This window comes from Carassius gibelio, chromosome A1 (assembly GCF_023724105.1).
Source record: "Carassius gibelio isolate Cgi1373 ecotype wild population from Czech Republic chromosome A1, carGib1.2-hapl.c, whole genome shotgun sequence".
NCBI lineage: Eukaryota > Metazoa > Chordata > Actinopteri > Cypriniformes > Cyprinidae > Carassius > Carassius gibelio.
Window position 1 is genome coordinate 35,896,743 of NC_068371.1, and position 17,963 is coordinate 35,914,705.

Sequence of the window (17,963 nt, forward strand, 5' to 3'; positions counted from 1 at the left end):
CATAATTTTCACTTCAAAATTTCAACTGAGAGTGAGTCATCCAATCATGTTTTACAGGCTTTTGTCAAAATTCTAAAATTACCATTTCCATCCAAAACAGAAATCTCAGAAACCTCCTATGCTGTGGTCTTTACATTTAACGTGATTAACATCAGCATGCCAGAGGACCCTGTGTCTAGAGGCAACACCAGCCAGAAAGTTCAGGATACCATCAATAATGCGGTAAACGTTAAAAATTAACAGTTTAATACTACTTAGATTGAATGCCAGTGTTCTCCAGAAACTGATGAATGGTTTGATTTTCCCCTTCAGCTGAACACTCTTCTGAATGAACTTGGCAGTCCAACTTTACAACCCAAGACCTCCAACTTCACGTAAGATGCAAATTAATTTCACAGTCTTGGCTTCATATATCTTTGCATTTTACCTTTATTGAAGCTACGTAACGTTACAAATAGCAAAAAAAAAGAAGTGGGTTAAATTCCCTGAATGAAACCTATTATTTGTCTTGTAGGAGCACTTCAAACCAGATTAATGGCAGGATGGAATACAGCTTCCAGAATGGAGATGTCATACAACCAATCAGCTTCCTCAATGAGCTACGTCTTCCGACCACTACAACAGTGTTTCCAGTCACAACAACCAGTGTTTCTGTTACTACTCCAAAACTCATGTAAATTTTGGCGTTCTATTTTAAGAAAATTAAAAAATGCGAAAGTGATGATTTTATTGCATATATACTGATGTAAATGAATCAAAAGTGTTTACATTTACAGAACTGGTTCGGCAGTGGTCACAAGCAAGCTGGTGTTCAACTCCTCATCTCCAGTGCCCAGTGAATCTCTGGTCCTCAGTGCTATCAATACTCTCCGTCAGTCCAGAGAGTCACAGCTCAATGAATCGGTGAAGGTGGTGAATGTCACCTATGAGAGTAAGTGTCATCATTTTAACTTCAAAATTTCAACTGAGAGTGAGTCATCCAATCATGTTTTACAGGCTTTTGTCAAAATTCTAAAATTACCATTTCCATCCAAAACAGAAATCTCAGAAACCTCCTATGCTGTGGTCTTTACATTTAACGTGATTAACATCAGCATGCCAGAGGACCCTGTGTCTAGAGGCAACACCAGCCAGAAAGTTCAGGATACCATCAATAATGCGGTAAACGTTAAAAATTAACAGTTTAATACTACTTAGATTGAATGCCAGTGTTCTCCAGAAACTGATGAATGGTTTGATTTTCCCCTTCAGCTGAACACTCTTCTGAATGAACCTGGCAGTCCAACTTTACAACCCAAGACCTCCAACTTCACGTAAGATGCAAATTAATTTCACAGTCTTGGCTTCATATGTCTTTGCATTTTACCTTTATTGAAGCTACGTAACGTTACAAATAGCAAAAAAAAAAGAAGTGGGTTAAATTCCCTGAATGAAACCTATTATTTGTCTTGTAGGAGCACTTCAAACCAGATTAATGGCAGGATGGAATACAGCTTCCAGAATGGAGATGTCATACAACCAATCAGCTTCCTCAATGAGCTACGTCTTCCAACCACTACAACAGTGTTTCCAGTCACAACAACCAGTGTTTCTGTTACTACTCCAAAACTCATGTAAATTTTGGCGTTCTATTTTAAGAAAATTAAAAAATGCGAAAGTGATGATTTTATTGCATATATACTGATGTAAATGAATCAAAAGTGTTTACATTTACAGAACTGGTTCGGCAGTGGTCACAAGCAAGCTGGTGTTCAACTCCTCATCTCCAGTGCCCAGTGAATCTCTGGTCCTCAGTGCTATCAATACTCTCCGTCAGTCCAGAGAGTCACAGCTCAATGAATCGGTGAAGGTGGTGAATGTCACCTATGAGAGTAAGTGTCATCATTTTCACTTCAAAATTTCAACTGAGAGTGAGTCATCCAATCATGTTTTACAGGCTTTTGTCAAAATTCTAAAATTACCATTTCCATCCAAAACAGAAATCTCAGAAACCTCCTATGCTGTGGTCTTTACATTTAACGTGATTAACATCAGCATGCCAGAGGACCCTGTGTCTAGAGGCAACACCAGCCAGAAAGTTCAGGATACCATCAATAATGCGGTAAACGTTAAAAATTAACAGTTTAATACTACTTAGATTGAATGCCAGTGTTCTCCAGAAACTGATGAATGGTTTGATTTTCCCCTTCAGCTTAACACTCTTCTGAATGAACCTGGCAGTCCAACTTTACAACCCAAGACCTCCAACTTCACGTAAGATGCAAATTAATTTCACAGTCTTGGCTTCATATATCTTTGCATTTTACCTTTATTGAAGCTACGTAACATTACAAATAGCAAAAAAAAAAGAAGTGGGTTAAATTCCCTGAATGAAACCTATTATTTGTCTTGTAGGAGCACTTCAAACCAGATTAATGGCAGGATGGAATACAGCTTCCAGAATGGAGATGTCATACAAGCAATCAGCTTCCTCAATGAGCTACGTCTTCCGACCACTACAACAGTGTTTCCAGTCACAACAACCAGTGTTTCTGTTACTACTCCAAAACTCATGTAAATTTTGGCGTTCTATTTTAAGAAAATTAAAAAATGCGAAAGTGATGATTTTATTGCATATATACTGATGTAAATGAATCAAAAGTGTTTACATTTACAGAACTGGTTCGGCAGTGGTCACAAGCAAGCTGGTGTTCAACTCCTCATCTCCAGTGCCCAGTGAATCTCTGGTCCTCAGTGCTATCAATACTCTCCGTCAGTCCAGAGAGTCACAGCTCAATGAATCGGTGAAGGTGGTGAATGTCACCTATGAGAGTAAGTGTCATCATTTTCACTTCAAAATTTCAACTGAGAGTGAGTCATCCAATCATGTTTTACAGGCTTTTGTCAAAATTCTAAAATTACCATTTCCATCCAAAACAGAAATCTCAGAAACCTCCTATGCTGTGGTCTTTACATTTAACGTGATTAACATCAGCATGCCAGAGGACCCTGTGTCTAGAGGCAACACCAGCCAGAAAGTTCAGGATACCATCAATAATGCGGTAAACGTTAAAAATTAACAGTTTAATACTACTTAGATTGAATGCCAGTGTTCTCCAGAAACTGATGAATGGTTTGATTTTCCCCTTCAGCTGAACACTCTTCTGAATGAACCTGGCAGTCCAACTTTACAACCCAAGACCTCCAACTTCACGTAAGATGCAAATTAATTTCACAGTCTTGGCTTCATATGTCTTTGCATTTTACCTTTATTGAAGCTACGTAACGTTACAAATAGCAAAAAAAAAAAGAAGTGGGTTAAATTCCCTGAATGAAACCTATTATTTGTCTTGTAGGAGCACTTCAAACCAGATTAATGGCAGGATGGAATACAGCTTCCAGAATGGAGATGTCATACAACCAATCAGCTTCCTCAATGAGCTACGTCTTCCAACCACTACAACAGTGTTCCCAGTCACAACAACCAGTGTTTCTGTTACTACTCCAAAACTCATGTAAATTTTGGCGTTCTATTTTAAGAAAATAAAAAAATGCAAAAGTAATGATTTTATTGCATATATACTTATGTAAAAAATTAATCAAAAGTGTTTATATTTACAGATCGGGTTCAGCAGTGGTCACAAGCAAGCTGGTGTTCAACTCCTCATCTCCAGTGCCCAGTGAATCTCTGGTCCTCAGTGCTATCAATACTCTCCGTCAGTCCAGAGAGTCACAGCTCAATGAATCGGTGAAGGTGGTGAATGTCACCTATGAGAGTAAGTGTCATCATTTTCACTTCAAAATTTCAACTGAGAGTGAGTCATCCAATCATGTTTTACAGGCTTTTGTCAAAATTCTAAAATTACCATTTCCATCCAAAACAGAAATCTCAGAAACCTCCTATGCTGTGGTCTTTACATTTAACGTGATTAACATCAGCATGCCAGAGGACCCTGTGTCTAGAGGCAACACCAGCCAGAAAGTTCAGGATACCATCAATAATGCGGTAAACGTTAAAAATTAACAGTTTAATACTACTTAGATTGAATGCCAGTGTTCTCCAGAAACTGATGAATGGTTTGATTTTCCCCTTCAGCTGAACACTCTTCTGAATGAACCTGGCAGTCCAACTTTACAACCCAAGACCTCCAACTTCACGTAAGATGCAAATTAATTTCACAGTCTTGGCTTCATATGTCTTTGCATTTTACCTTTATTGAAGCTACGTAACGTTACAAATAGCAAAAAAAAAAGAAGTGGGTTAAATTCCCTGAATGAAACCTATTATTTGTCTTGTAGGAGCACTTCAAACCAGATTAATGGCAGGATGGAATACAGCTTCCAGAATGGAGATGTCATACAACCAATCAGCTTCCTCAATGAGCTACGTCTTCCAACCACTACAACAGTGTTTCCAGTCACAACAACCAGTGTTTCTGTTACTACTCCAAAACTCATGTAAATTTTGGCGTTCTATTTTAAGAAAATTAAAAAATGCGAAAGTGATGATTTTATTGCATATATACTGATGTAAATGAATCAAAAGTGTTTACATTTACAGAACTGGTTCGGCAGTGGTCACAAGCAAGCTGGTGTTCAACTCCTCATCTCCAGTGCCCAGTGAATCTCTTGTCCTCAGTGCTATCAATACTCTCCGTCAGTCCAGAGAGTCACAGCTCAATGAATCGGTGAAGGTGGTGAATGTCACCTATGAGAGTAAGTGTCATCATTTTCACTTCAAAATTTCAACTGAGAGTGAGTCATCCAATCATGTTTTACAGGCTTTTGTCAAAATTCTAAAATTACCATTTCCATCCAAAACAGAAATCTCAGAAACCTCCTATGCTGTGGTCTTTACATTTAACGTGATTAACATCAGCATGCCAGAGGACCCTGTGTCTAGAGGCAACACCAGCCAGAAAGTTCAGGATACCATCAATAATGCGGTAAACGTTAAAAATTAACAGTTTAATACTACTTAGATTGAATGCCAGTGTTCTCCAGAAACTGATGAATGGTTTGATTTTCCCCTTCAGCTGAACACTCTTCTGAATGAACCTGGCAGTCCAACTTTACAACCCAAGACCTCCAACTTCACGTAAGATGCAAATTAATTTCACAGTCTTGGCTTCATATATCTTTGCATTTTACCTTTATTGAAGCTACGTAACGTTACAAATAGCAAAAAAAAAAGAAGTGGGTTAAATTCCCTGAATGAAACCTATTATTTGTCTTGTAGGAGCACTTCAAACCAGATTAATGGCAGGATGGAATACAGCTTCCAGAATGGAGATGTCATACAACCAATCAGCTTCCTCAATGAGCTACGTCTTCCAACCACTACAACAGTGTTTCCAGTCACAACAACCAGTGTTTCTGTTACTACTCCAAAACTCATGTAAATTTTGGCGTTCTATTTTAAGAAAATTAAAAAATGCGAAAGTGATGATTTTATTGCATATATACTGATGTAAATGAATCAAAAGTGTTTACATTTACAGAACTGGTTCGGCAGTGGTCACAAGCAAGCTGGTGTTCAACTCCTCATCTCCAGTGCCCAGTGAATCTCTTGTCCTCAGTGCTATCAATACTCTCCGTCAGTCCAGAGAGTCACAGCTCAATGAATCGGTGAAGGTGGTGAATGTCACCTATGAGAGTAAGTGTCATCATTTTCACTTCAAAATTTCAACTGAGAGTGAGTCATCCAATCATGTTTTACAGGCTTTTGTCAAAATTCTAAAATGACCATTTCCATCCAAAACAGAAATCTCAGAAACCTCCTATGCTGTGGTCTTTACATTTAACGTGATTAACATCAGCATGCCAGAGGACCCTGTGTCTAGAGGCAACACCAGCCAGAAAGTTCAGGATACCATCAATAATGCGGTAAACGTTAAAAATTAACAGTTTAATACTACTTAGATTGAATGCCAGTGTTCTCCAGAAACTGATGAATGGTTTGATTTTCCCCTTCAGCTGAACACTCTTCTGAATGAACCTGGCAGTCCAACTTTACAACCCAAGACCTCCAACTTCACGTAAGATGCAAATTAATTTCACAGTCTTGGCTTCATATATCTTTGCATTTTACCTTTATTGAAGCTACGTAACGTTACAAATAGCAAAAAAAAAAGAAGTGGGTTAAATTCCCTGAATGAAACCTATTATTTGTCTTGTAGGAGCACTTCAAACCAGATTAATGGCAGGATGGAATACAGCTTCCAGAATGGAGATGTCATACAAGCAATCAGCTTCCTCAATGAGCTACGTCTTCCGACCACTACAACAGTGTTTCCAGTCACAACAACCAGTGTTTCTGTTACTACTCCAAAACTCATGTAAATTTTGGCGTTCTATTTTAAGAAAATTAAAAAATGCGAAAGTGATGATTTTATTGCATATATACTGATGTAAATGAATCAAAAGTGTTTACATTTACAGAACTGGTTCGGCAGTGGTCACAAGCAAGCTGGTGTTCAACTCCTCATCTCCAGTGCCCAGTGAATCTCTGGTCCTCAGTGCTATCAATACTCTCCGTCAGTCCAGAGAGTCACAGCTCAATGAATCGGTGAAGGTGGTGAATGTCACCTATGAGAGTAAGTGTCATTATTTTCACTTCAAAATTTCAACTGAGAGTGAGTCATCCAATCATGTTTTACAGGCTTTTGTCAAAATTCTAAAATTACCATTTCCATCCAAAACAGAAATCTCAGAAACCTCCTATGCTGTGGTCTTTACATTTAACGTGATTAACATCAGCATGCCAGAGGACCCTCTGTCTAGAGGCAACACCAGCCAGAAAGTTCAGGATACCATCAATAATGCGGTAAACGTCAAAAATGAACAGTTTAATACTACTTAGATTGAATGCCAGTGTTCTCCAGAAACTGATGAATGGTTTGATTTTCCCCTTCAGCTGAACACTCTTCTGAATGAACCTGGCAGTCCAACTTTACAACCCAAGACCTCCAACTTCACGTAAGATGCAAATTAATTTCACAGTCTTGGCTTCATATGTCTTTGCATTTTACCTTTATTGAAGCTACGTGACGTTACAAATACCAAAAAAAAAAAAAAAGAAGTGGGTTAAATTCCCTGAATGAAACCTATTATTTGTCTTGTAGGAGCACTTCAAACCAGATTAATGGCAGGATGGAATACAGCTTCCAGAATGGAGATGTCATACAACCAATCAGCTTCCTCAATGAGCTACGTCTTCCAACCACTACAACAGTGTTCCCAGTCACAACAACCAGTGTTTCTGTTACTACTCCAAAACTCATGTAAATTTTGGCGTTCTATTTTAAGAAAATAAAAAAATGCAAAAGTAATGATTTTATTGCATATATACTTATGTAAAAAATTAATCAAAAGTGTTTATATTTACAGATCGGGTTCAGCAGTGGTCACAAGCAAGCTGGTGTTCAACTCCTCATCTCCAGTGCCCAGTGAATCTCTGGTCCTCAGTGCTATCAATACTCTCCGTCAGTCCAGAGAGTCACAGCTCAATGAATCGGTGAAGGTGGTGAATGTCACCTATGAGAGTAAGTGTCATCATTTTCACTTCAAAATTTCAACTGAGAGTGAGTCATCCAATCATGTTTTACAGGCTTTTGTCAAAATTCTAAAATTACCATTTCCATCCAAAACAGAAATCTCAGAAACCTCCTATGCTGTGGTCTTTACATTTAACGTGATTAACATCAGCATGCCAGAGGACCCTGTGTCTAGAGGCAACACCAGCCAGAAAGTTCAGGATACCATCAATAATGCGGTAAACGTTAAAAATGAACAGTTTAATACTACTTAGATTGAATGCCAGTGTTCTCCAGAAACTGATGAATGGTTTGATTTTCCCCTTCAGCTGAACACTCTTCTGAATGAACCTGGCAGTCCAACTTTACAACCCAAGACCTCCAACTTCACGTAAGATGCAAATTAATTTCACAGTCTTGGCTTCATATATCTTTGCATTTTACCTTTATTGAAGCTACGTAACGTTACAAATAGCAAAAAAAAAAGAAGTGGGTTAAATTCCCTGAATGAAACCTATTATTTGTCTTGTAGGAGCACTTCAAACCAGATTAATGGCAGGATGGAATACAGCTTCCAGAATGGAGATGTCATACAACCAATCAGCTTCCTCAATGAGCTACGTCTTCCGACCACTACAACAGTGTTTCCAGTCACAACAACCAGTGTTTCTGTTACTACTCCAAAACTCATGTAAATTTTGGCGTTCTATTTTAAGAAAATTAAAAAATGCGAAAGTGATGATTTTATTGCATATATACTGATGTAAATGAATCAAAAGTGTTTACATTTACAGAACTGGTTCGGCAGTGGTCACAAGCAAGCTGGTGTTCAACTCCTCATCTCCAGTGCCCAGTGAATCTCTGGTCCTCAGTGCTATCAATACTCTCCGTCAGTCCAGAGAGTCACAGCTCAATGAATCAGTGAAGGTGGTGAATGTCACCTATGAGAGTAAGTGTCATCATTTTCACTTCAAAATTTCAACTGAGAGTGAGTCATCCAATCATGTTTTACAGGCTTTTGTCAAAATTCTAAAATTACCATTTCCATCCAAAACAGAAATCTCAGAAACCTCCTATGCTGTGGTCTTTACATTTAACGTGATTAACATCAGCATGCCAGAGGACCCTCTGTCTAGAGGCAACACCAGCCAGAAAGTTCAGGATACCATCAATAATGCGGTAAACGTCAAAAATGAACAGTTTAATACTACTTAGATTGAATGCCAGTGTTCTCCAGAAACTGATGAATGGTTTGATTTTCCCCTTCAGCTGAACACTCTTCTGAATGAACCTGGCAGTCCAACTTTACAACCCAAGACCTCCAACTTCACGTAAGAAGCAAATTAATTTCACAGTCTTGGCTTCATATGTCTTTGCATTTTACCTTTATTGAAGCTACGTGACGTTACAAATACCAAAAAAAAAAAAAGAAGTGGGTTAAATTCCCTGAATGAAACCTATTATTTGTCTTGTAGGAGCACTTCAAACCAGATTAATGGCAGGATGGAATACAGCTTCCAGAATGGAGATGTCATACAACCAATCAGCTTCCTCAATGAGCTACGTCTTCCAACCACTACAACAGTGTTCCCAGTCACAACAACCAGTGTTTCTGTTACTACTCCAAAACTCATGTAAATTTTGGCGTTCTATTTTAAGAAAATAAAAAAATGCAAAAGTAATGATTTTATTGCATATATACTTATGTAAAAAATTAATCAAAAGTGTTTATATTTACAGATCGGGTTCAGCAGTGGTCACAAGCAAGCTGGTGTTCAACTCCTCATCTCCAGTGCCCAGTGAATCTCTGGTCCTCAGTGCTATCAATACTCTCCGTCATTCCAGAGAGTCACAGCTCAATGAATCGGTGAAGGTGCTGAATGTCACCTATGAGAGTAAGTGTCATCATTTTCACTTCAAAATTTCAACTGAGAGTGAGTCAACCAATCATGTTTTACAGGCTTTTGTCAAAATTCTAAAATTACCATTTCCATCCAAAACAGAAATTTCAGAAACCTCCTATGCTGTGGTCTTTACCTTTAACGTGATTAACATCAGCATGCCAGAGGAACCTGTGTCTAGAGGCAACACCAGCCAGAAAGTTCAGGATACCATCAATAATGCGGTAAACGTTAAAAATTAACAGTTTAATACTACTTAGATTGAATGCCAGTGTTCTCCAGAAACTGATGAATGGTTTGATTTTCCCCTTCAGCTGAACACTCTTCTGAATGAACCTGGCAGTCCAACTTTACAACCCAAGACCTCCAACTTCACGTAAGATGCAAATTAATTTCACAGTCTTGGCTTCATATATCTTTGCATTTTACCTTTATTGAAGCTACGTAACGTTACAAATAGCAAAAAAAAAAAGAAGTGGGTTAAATTCCCTGAATGAAACCTATTATTTGTCTTGTAGGAGCACTTCAAACCAGATTAATGGCAGGATGGAATACAGCTTCCAGAATGGAGATGTCATACAACCAATCAGCTTCCTCAATGAGCTACGTCTTCCGACCACTACAACAGTGTTTCCAGTCACAACAACCAGTGTTTCTGTTACTACTCCAAAACTCATGTAAATTTTGGCGTTCTATTTTAAGAAAATTAAAAAATGCGAAAGTGATGATTTTATTGCATATATACTGATGTAAATGAATCAAAAGTGTTTACATTTACAGAACTGGTTCGGCAGTGGTCACAAGCAAGCTGGTGTTCAACTCCTCATCTCCAGTGCCCAGTGAATCTCTGGTCCTCAGTGCTATCAATACTCTCCGTCAGTCCAGAGAGTCACAGCTCAATGAATCGGTGAAGGTGGTGAATGTCACCTATGAGAGTAAGTGTCATCATTTTCACTTCAAAATTACAACTGAGAGTGAGTCATCCAATCATGTTTTACAGGCTTTTGTCAAAATTCTAAAATTACCATTTCCATCCAAAACAGAAATCTCAGAAACCTCCTATGCTGTGGTCTTTACATTTAACGTGATTAACATCAGCATGCCAGAGGACCCTCTGTCTAGAGGCAACACCAGCCAGAAAGTTCAGGATACCATCAATAATGCGGTAAACGTCAAAAATGAACAGTTTAATACTACTTAGATTGAATGCCAGTGTTCTCCAGAAACTGATGAATGGTTTGATTTTCCCCTTCAGCTGAACACTCTTCTGAATGAACCTGGCAGTCCAACTTTACAACCCAAGACCTCCAACTTCACGTAAGAAGCAAATTAATTTCACAGTCTTGGCTTCATATGTCTTTGCATTTTACCTTTATTGAAGCTACGTGACGTTACAAATACCAAAAAAAAAAAAAAGAAGTGGGTTAAATTCCCTGAATGAAACCTATTATTTGTCTTGTAGGAGCACTTCAAACCAGATTAATGGCAGGATGGAATACAGCTTCCAGAATGGAGATGTCATACAACCAATCAGCTTCCTCAATGAGCTACGTCTTCCAACCACTACAACAGTGTTCCCAGTCACAACAACCAGTGTTTCTGTTACTACTCCAAAACTCATGTAAATTTTGGCGTTCTATTTTAAGAAAATAAAAAAATGCAAAAGTAATGATTTTATTGCATATATACTTATGTAAAAAATTAATCAAAAGTGTTTATATTTACAGATCGGGTTCAGCAGTGGTCACAAGCAAGCTGGTGTTCAACTCCTCATCTCCAGTGCCCAGTGAATCTCTGGTCCTCAGTGCTATCAATACTCTCCGTCATTCCAGAGAGTCACAGCTCAATGAATCGGTGAAGGTGCTGAATGTCACCTATGAGAGTAAGTGTCATCATTTTCACTTCAAAATTTCAACTGAGAGTGAGTCAACCAATCATGTTTTACAGGCTTTTGTCAAAATTCTAAAATTACCATTTCCATCCAAAACAGAAATTTCAGAAACCTCCTATGCTGTGGTCTTTACCTTTAACGTGATTAACATCAGCATGCCAGAGGAACCTGTGTCTAGAGGCAACACCAACCAGAAAGTTCAGGATACCATCAATAATGCGGTAAACGTCAAAAAATTAACAGTTTAATACTACCTAGATTGAATGCCAGTGTTCTCCAGAAACTGATGAATGGTTTGATTTTCCCCTTCAGCTGAACACTCTTCTGAATGAACCTGGCAGTCCAACTTTACAACCCAAGACCTCCAACTTCACGTAAGATGCAAATTAATTTCACAGTCTTGGCTTCATATGTCTTTGTATTTTACCTTTATTGAAGCTACGTAACGTTACAAATACCAAAAAAAAAAATAATAATAAGTGGGTTAAATTCCCTGAATGAAACCTATTATTTGTCTTGTAGGACCACTTCAAACCAGATTAATGGCAGGATGGAATACAGCTTCCAGAATGGAGATGTCATACAACCATTCAGCTTCCTCAATGAGCTACGTCTTCCAACCACTACAACAGTGTTCCCAGTCACAACAACCAGTGTTTCTGTTACTACTCCAAAACTCATGTAAATTTTGGCGTTCTATTTTAAGAAAATTAAAAAAAGCAAAAGTGATGATTTTATTGCATATATACTGATGTAAATTAATCAAAAGTGTTTATATTTACAGATCTGGTTCGGCAGTGGTCACAAGCAAGCTGGTGTTCAACTCCTCATCTCCAGTGCCCAGTGAATCTCTGGTCCTCAGTGCTATCAATACTCTCCGTCAGTCCAGAGAGTCACAGCTCAATGAATCGGTGAAGGTGGTGAATGTCACCTATGAGAGTAAGTGTCATCATTTTCACTTCAAAATTTTAACTGAGAGTGAGTCAACCAATCATGTTTTACAGGCTTTTGTCAAATTTCTAAAATTACCATTTCCATCCAAAACAGAAATCTCAGAAACCTCCTATGCTGTGGTATTTACATTTAACGTGATTAACATCAGCATGCCAGAGGACCCTGTGTCTAGAGGCAACACCAGCCAGAAAGTTCAGGATACCATCAATAATGCGGTAAATGTCAAAAATTAACAGATTAATATTATTAGTTTCAATACCAGTGTTCTCCAGAAACTGATGAATGGTTTGATTTTTCGCCTTCAGCTAAACACTCTTCTGAATGAACCTGGCAGTCCAACTTTACAACCCAAGACCTCCAACTCCACGTAAGATGCAAATTAATTTCACAGTCTTGGCTTCATGTGTCTTTGCATTTTAGCTTATTGAAGCTACCTTAAGCTACCAAAAAATAAAAGAATAGAGCAAATAAATAATAATAAAAAATTAACTTTTTCAAGATGTGAGTTAAAGCCCCTAACAGATATCTTTTGTTTTTCTTGTAGGATCACTTCAAACAAGATTGAAGGCAGGATGGAATACAGCTTCCAGGATGGAGATGTCATAAAACCAGTCAGCTTCCTCAATGAGCTTCGCTCACAGACAGGTTTGTCAAAACTGACAACGGATTGCAAATGTTGTAACTGCAAGCCTCTTCCATTAATCCTTACTTTCTTTTACAGTCTTAACGACTGCCAGCACTGTGACAACTACTCCACTGATAGTGTAAGAGCAGCGATTTCAGTCTGATATGTACTTCTTTTATTTTTTTATTTTTTTAATATATACATTTTCTGCCTTAATTTATATTATTTATCGTCTTTGTAGGCGTGGCCAAGCGCTTATATTCATTCGCCTCGTATTTGTCACACTGGGCCCCCTGCCAAATCCAGAGAAGGTTCTTGAGGTGGCCAACACTCTTCTGAAGACGCGTCTCGCAACTAAACAAGACACCACAACACAAGACCTGAGTGATCCTGTGAGCTTTGTCAACGTCACATATACAAGTGAGTTTCTCTCTCCTGGTTTGGCTTCTTTTTGTTCTGAATATGTTATTTAAATTCAAATGTTGTATATTTGTAGCTTTTATAGCCTATTTTGAAGAAGAAGAATATTAAGGAATGCATTAATGAAATTCCCCCACCCACATATAAGCACACAACTAAATAATTTTTTCATATATTTTTAAGAAATCAATGAGACGACCTATGCTCTTGACTTTGGATTTGAAATCAGCAATATAACCATGACTGAGAAGCTTGAACTCAGGAATGGCACCCACCTGTTAATACAAGACTCTATAAACACATTGGTAAGTAGTAAACATTTCAATAGTGCAGTCTTTTACAAACACTTTTTTTTTTCTTCTTCTGTCTCCCTTTTTCATTTGCCACATTAACATCAAAATATTTATAAACAAATTTACCTCTTTTTTTTTCAGCTGGGCAAGATCCTCCTCAGTAACTCCTCAGCTCCTATCATTAAGTTCCAAGCAGCTGATTTCACGTATGTCTTACTCACTTTTTACTTTAATTTGAGCAAATATGTCCTAATGACTCTTCTTGGGTGTCAGTCAGTTTTTGTTTATGGCTTGTTACTTATTGACTTTAGTTTCTCATTGTACATTTTAATCTCCCCACAGGGGCAATTCCACAGTAATTAAGGCCAATGTAGAGTATGTTTTCTCACCAAGTGATATCACGCAACCCAGCATCTTTGTTCAGGAACTTATCCAACTTAGCGAAGGTATTACCATATCCACTACTGTCAACCATCTGTAACTGACAATCAAATGTTTAACTTACATGTTTTATATCTTGCTTCAAAAACATAAAATGCTGTAATTTAAAGTCCGATTCTCCTCCATTAATTATTATTTTCTTTTACAGCGAGCACTACAACTTCCCCACCAAACTTGTAAGACCAATGATGGATTTAGATTTATTATTATTATTTGATTTTTTTTAAGCTACTCTGTGATATTCCAATTATTTATCATCTTTATTTCTGCAGGATTAAGAGGGCGATTATTAAGATCCGTCTCGAGTTTATCACACTTGGAACAAGACCAAGTGAGAGTGATGTTCTTCAGGTGGTTAAATCTGTGGTGGCCACAAATCTCACAACTAAACTAACCACGAGAGTAACAATCATGAGTGAACCTGTGACCTTGGAGAATGTTGAGTATTTGGGTGAGTTTTTCTCTTTTGATGCTCTATTTTTATTGTGAATATAACATAATTATAACATAATATTAAAATGCATGGCTTCTTTTGAAGGAAAGTAATAATAATTGAAAAAATACAATAATTATGCATACTTAATAATGAAAATGGATCATGAAATATCATGACTGATATATAGTCACACAACCAATTGTTTTTGTTGTATATTTTTAAGGAATTAATGACACCGCCTACGCACTCATTTTTAAGTTTGAAATGAACAAAGTATCACTGACAGCGACACAAAGTCAAGAAGCCTATAACGAAATCCAAAAGAAGATAAATTATTTGGTGAGTTGGAGAGGCTTAGATATAGATATCCTGAAATTGAAATTGCCCTATTTTAATCACTGACCAATTGAATTTTATCGTTGCACTCTGCAGGTGTTCCAGATACTAAAGGACCCCTCGGTTAATCTGTCCATCCCAGCCAATTTCACGTGAGTTCTGATCAACTGCTTTTTACTTGATCTTGAGAAGAACTGTCTCAATGAATTTAAGAAAACACCTTTTGTTAATGTAATGGTTTTGATACATGGGCGAATTAATTTTAATATCATTTAATTTCCTTTTGTTTCTCATTGTATGTTTTATTCTTTCCATAGGGAGAGTAACGTTTTGATTGAGGCCAATGTTATGTATGTTTTCTCACAAAATAACAACAACACGGCCTCCGGGTTCTTGGTCAGTGCCCTTTTCAAGGCTTTTACTACACCAGCTCCAACCACCATAAGCACTACAACCTCCAACAATGGTACAAATGCAGCTTGGGTTGTGGCTATTATTGTCCCCTGTGCTATTATCCTCGGGCTTGTTCCTTGCTGGATTCTCCTTTGCGTAAGTACTATTATGTTACTGAATGTCAAATATTGTGTGTGCATTGGTAGTGAAGTGATTACTGACAACAGGCATGTCTTATTCTTACAGTATTAGACATTGATCTGCCTTTTAAATGTGGTATATAATTGTGTTATGTACAGATGATGATAAACATTTTTAAAATGTATAAAATTCCCTTCCATGATGCTAACTCTCACTTTGATTATTGTTTAGTGTTTGCTGTGTGGTTGCTGTGCGGCAATCAGAAGACGTTGGCACAGAAGACAGTCGTACAACGTGCAGTACACCACTCGAAACAGTCTCTTCTAGAGAATTCTGAGATATTTAACAAAAACAGGACTGAACACCAATGAAAACAAAAATCATGGATTTTGGATATTCAATATGCTATTCAATACTGCTTCTTTTATAGTAATGAAAGTACTATGTTAATGCTTTTATAAATGATTTATTTTAATGTGACATTTGAATACGTCCTATAGTATATAATTAAATTGTATTATTTTTATTTATTCTTATTTATTTGTAATATTCTGTTTATGTTTACAGTTAATAATCTTTTGCAAATCATTAATCTGCTTGACATTACACAATTTAATTTTAAGGGGTAAAAGGTAGAACATTTGAATGAGAGCTATTATTTATTCATACTTCATGCACTTTAACTTTATAGATCTAAAGCAAATGTAAAGCAAGCTCATGATGTAAACGAAATGCAAAATTAATAATAATAATTTATGAACGTCATTGGCATAAACATGTTAATAAAACTGTTATCAAATTACTAGATCAATAAAGAATACAGAAAAATACAGATGCTTGTGTTTCTCATTCTAATGTACTTTAAATATAAAGTTCACCAATTATTGGCTTGTGCTAATTTATGGTAAACGATGTTACCCAGAATTCTGGTCCAAAACCAGACAGTCTGGTGTGACCACCATTTGCCTCACGCAGTGCAACACATATCCTTCGCATAACTTGATAGTGGCCTGTGGAATCTTGGTCCACTCCTCTTCAATGGCTTTGCGAAGTTGCTGGATATTGGCTGTCTATGATATTGGCAGGAACTGGAACACGCTGTCGTATCCATAGACATCATATAGGTAGACGCCCTATCGAACGCTACTGCCTATTGGCACGGTCCATAGACAATAAAATAAAGGCACCGTCGAGCCGTGGAGCCGCCATCTTGGACAACTCGACAGCTCCAAGGGGCAAGGAACTCGACCGGAAGTTGAAGTCGGTTGGGGGCTGCCATCTTTTAGCAGAACTTCACTTGCGTTAGCATTTCCATTGACTCCCATTCATTTTGGCGTCACTTTGACAGCGAATAACTTTACATCTGAGGCGTTTAAAGACTCTGTTTGTCCATTATTTATTTCTAAAGATACACGACAATGTATAAAGGGCTCCATTACCTCCTATGTTACATTATGGCCCCGTATAAACAGTTTTTGTAAAAAAAATAGGCTAACGATTGCGTCATAACCACTCGGCTCTCTGTCGTATTACCGTACAGACAGGTGGAGAAGCTCGCAGGCAATTAACTTAATACGGCGTACTGGCGTTACATTTTAAAATACTATACAAAATAATTAATCAGAATACTTACTCCTGCTCACTCACGACAAAGAACTCCCCACTCAAGCTCGCCGTCTCTGCAAGATTAACGATGGCAGTTTGCACGCACAGCCACTTAGAAGATTTACATCTGGCAGACAGGTTGCTGACGTTGTCAAGCTTCGTTTGAGTCTGCGCGTCGACGGAAGTGCTAAAAAACGCTAAAACTGGGCTTCATTTGTCTCAGTTGAGTTCCAATGGGGTCGCTGTGTCCATTTCTTTTACTGTCTATGGTCAGCTCCACCAGAGACTGTTTGTTTGCTAGGTGCGATGAGCTGTCAGGTTTTTTTGCTGCAAAGGTCATTCATGTAGCTATGATACAGGGCACAAAATGAATAATTGCATCCTAAATTAAAAGTTATATAAATAAATATATAAAATGTACACACGTTTATTTAGTTAACGTTTTTTTGTTTTTAGATGCAATTCTGCACTATATAGTAATCGGTTCAGGGATAAGGTAAAAAACAACAACAACAATATTACTACCCAGACAGCAAGCGGTTTCGTGCCAGATCTGGCCCGCATGGATTTCATATGGGCCAGATGTGGGCCGGATCTGGGCCAACACTATGTTGCTGTCTGGGTACTTTAAAACAATAAGTGATTTCACAGATGAAAGCGAAAAAGGAGACATTAATAATTTACCAATGACCGAAATCACATGACTACAGGGATTCAGATCTGCTTTTAAAAACATGAATTCGCTTTACCTGAACTGACTTTCTGTGCAGGAAACGTTACTGATAAATGCCTCAGTATTTTTATAATTCGCATCATGAACCCGGAAAACCAAATATTAAAAAAGTTCTGAAAGTAAAAAAAAAAAAAAAAAAAAAAAAAACTAAACAAACAAAAAAAAAATGTTGCATGACAAAAGATTTTATTGTAATTAAAATCTACTTTGTCCATATACAAATAAATTGCAATGGAATAAATAGCCTACTTCCGTCTCAAAACTGACCAGAACATAAGAA

At 37.5% G+C, this 17,963-nt stretch overlaps 1 protein-coding gene across 1 annotated transcript; it reads left to right on the forward strand.

The window, feature by feature from the left end:
* The first annotated feature begins 11,150 nt into the window (after nt 1–11,150).
* Nucleotides 11,151–16,139, forward strand: LOC128019102 (uncharacterized). The gene is made up of 19 exons (XM_052605108.1): nt 11,151–11,297; nt 11,406–11,527; nt 11,619–11,680; nt 11,829–11,987; nt 12,091–12,245; nt 12,354–12,475; nt 12,566–12,627; nt 12,805–12,905; nt 12,982–13,024; nt 13,127–13,305; nt 13,489–13,610; nt 13,740–13,804; nt 13,941–14,044; nt 14,188–14,215; nt 14,312–14,490; nt 14,699–14,814; nt 14,908–14,963; nt 15,129–15,360; nt 15,577–16,139. The coding sequence occupies exons 2-19, from the start codon at nt 11,462–11,464 to the stop codon at nt 15,670–15,672; spliced, it is 1,947 nt and encodes a 648-aa protein (XP_052461068.1). The 5' UTR covers nt 11,151–11,297; nt 11,406–11,461; the 3' UTR covers nt 15,673–16,139.
* The last annotated feature ends 1,824 nt before the right edge of the window (nt 16,140–17,963 follow it).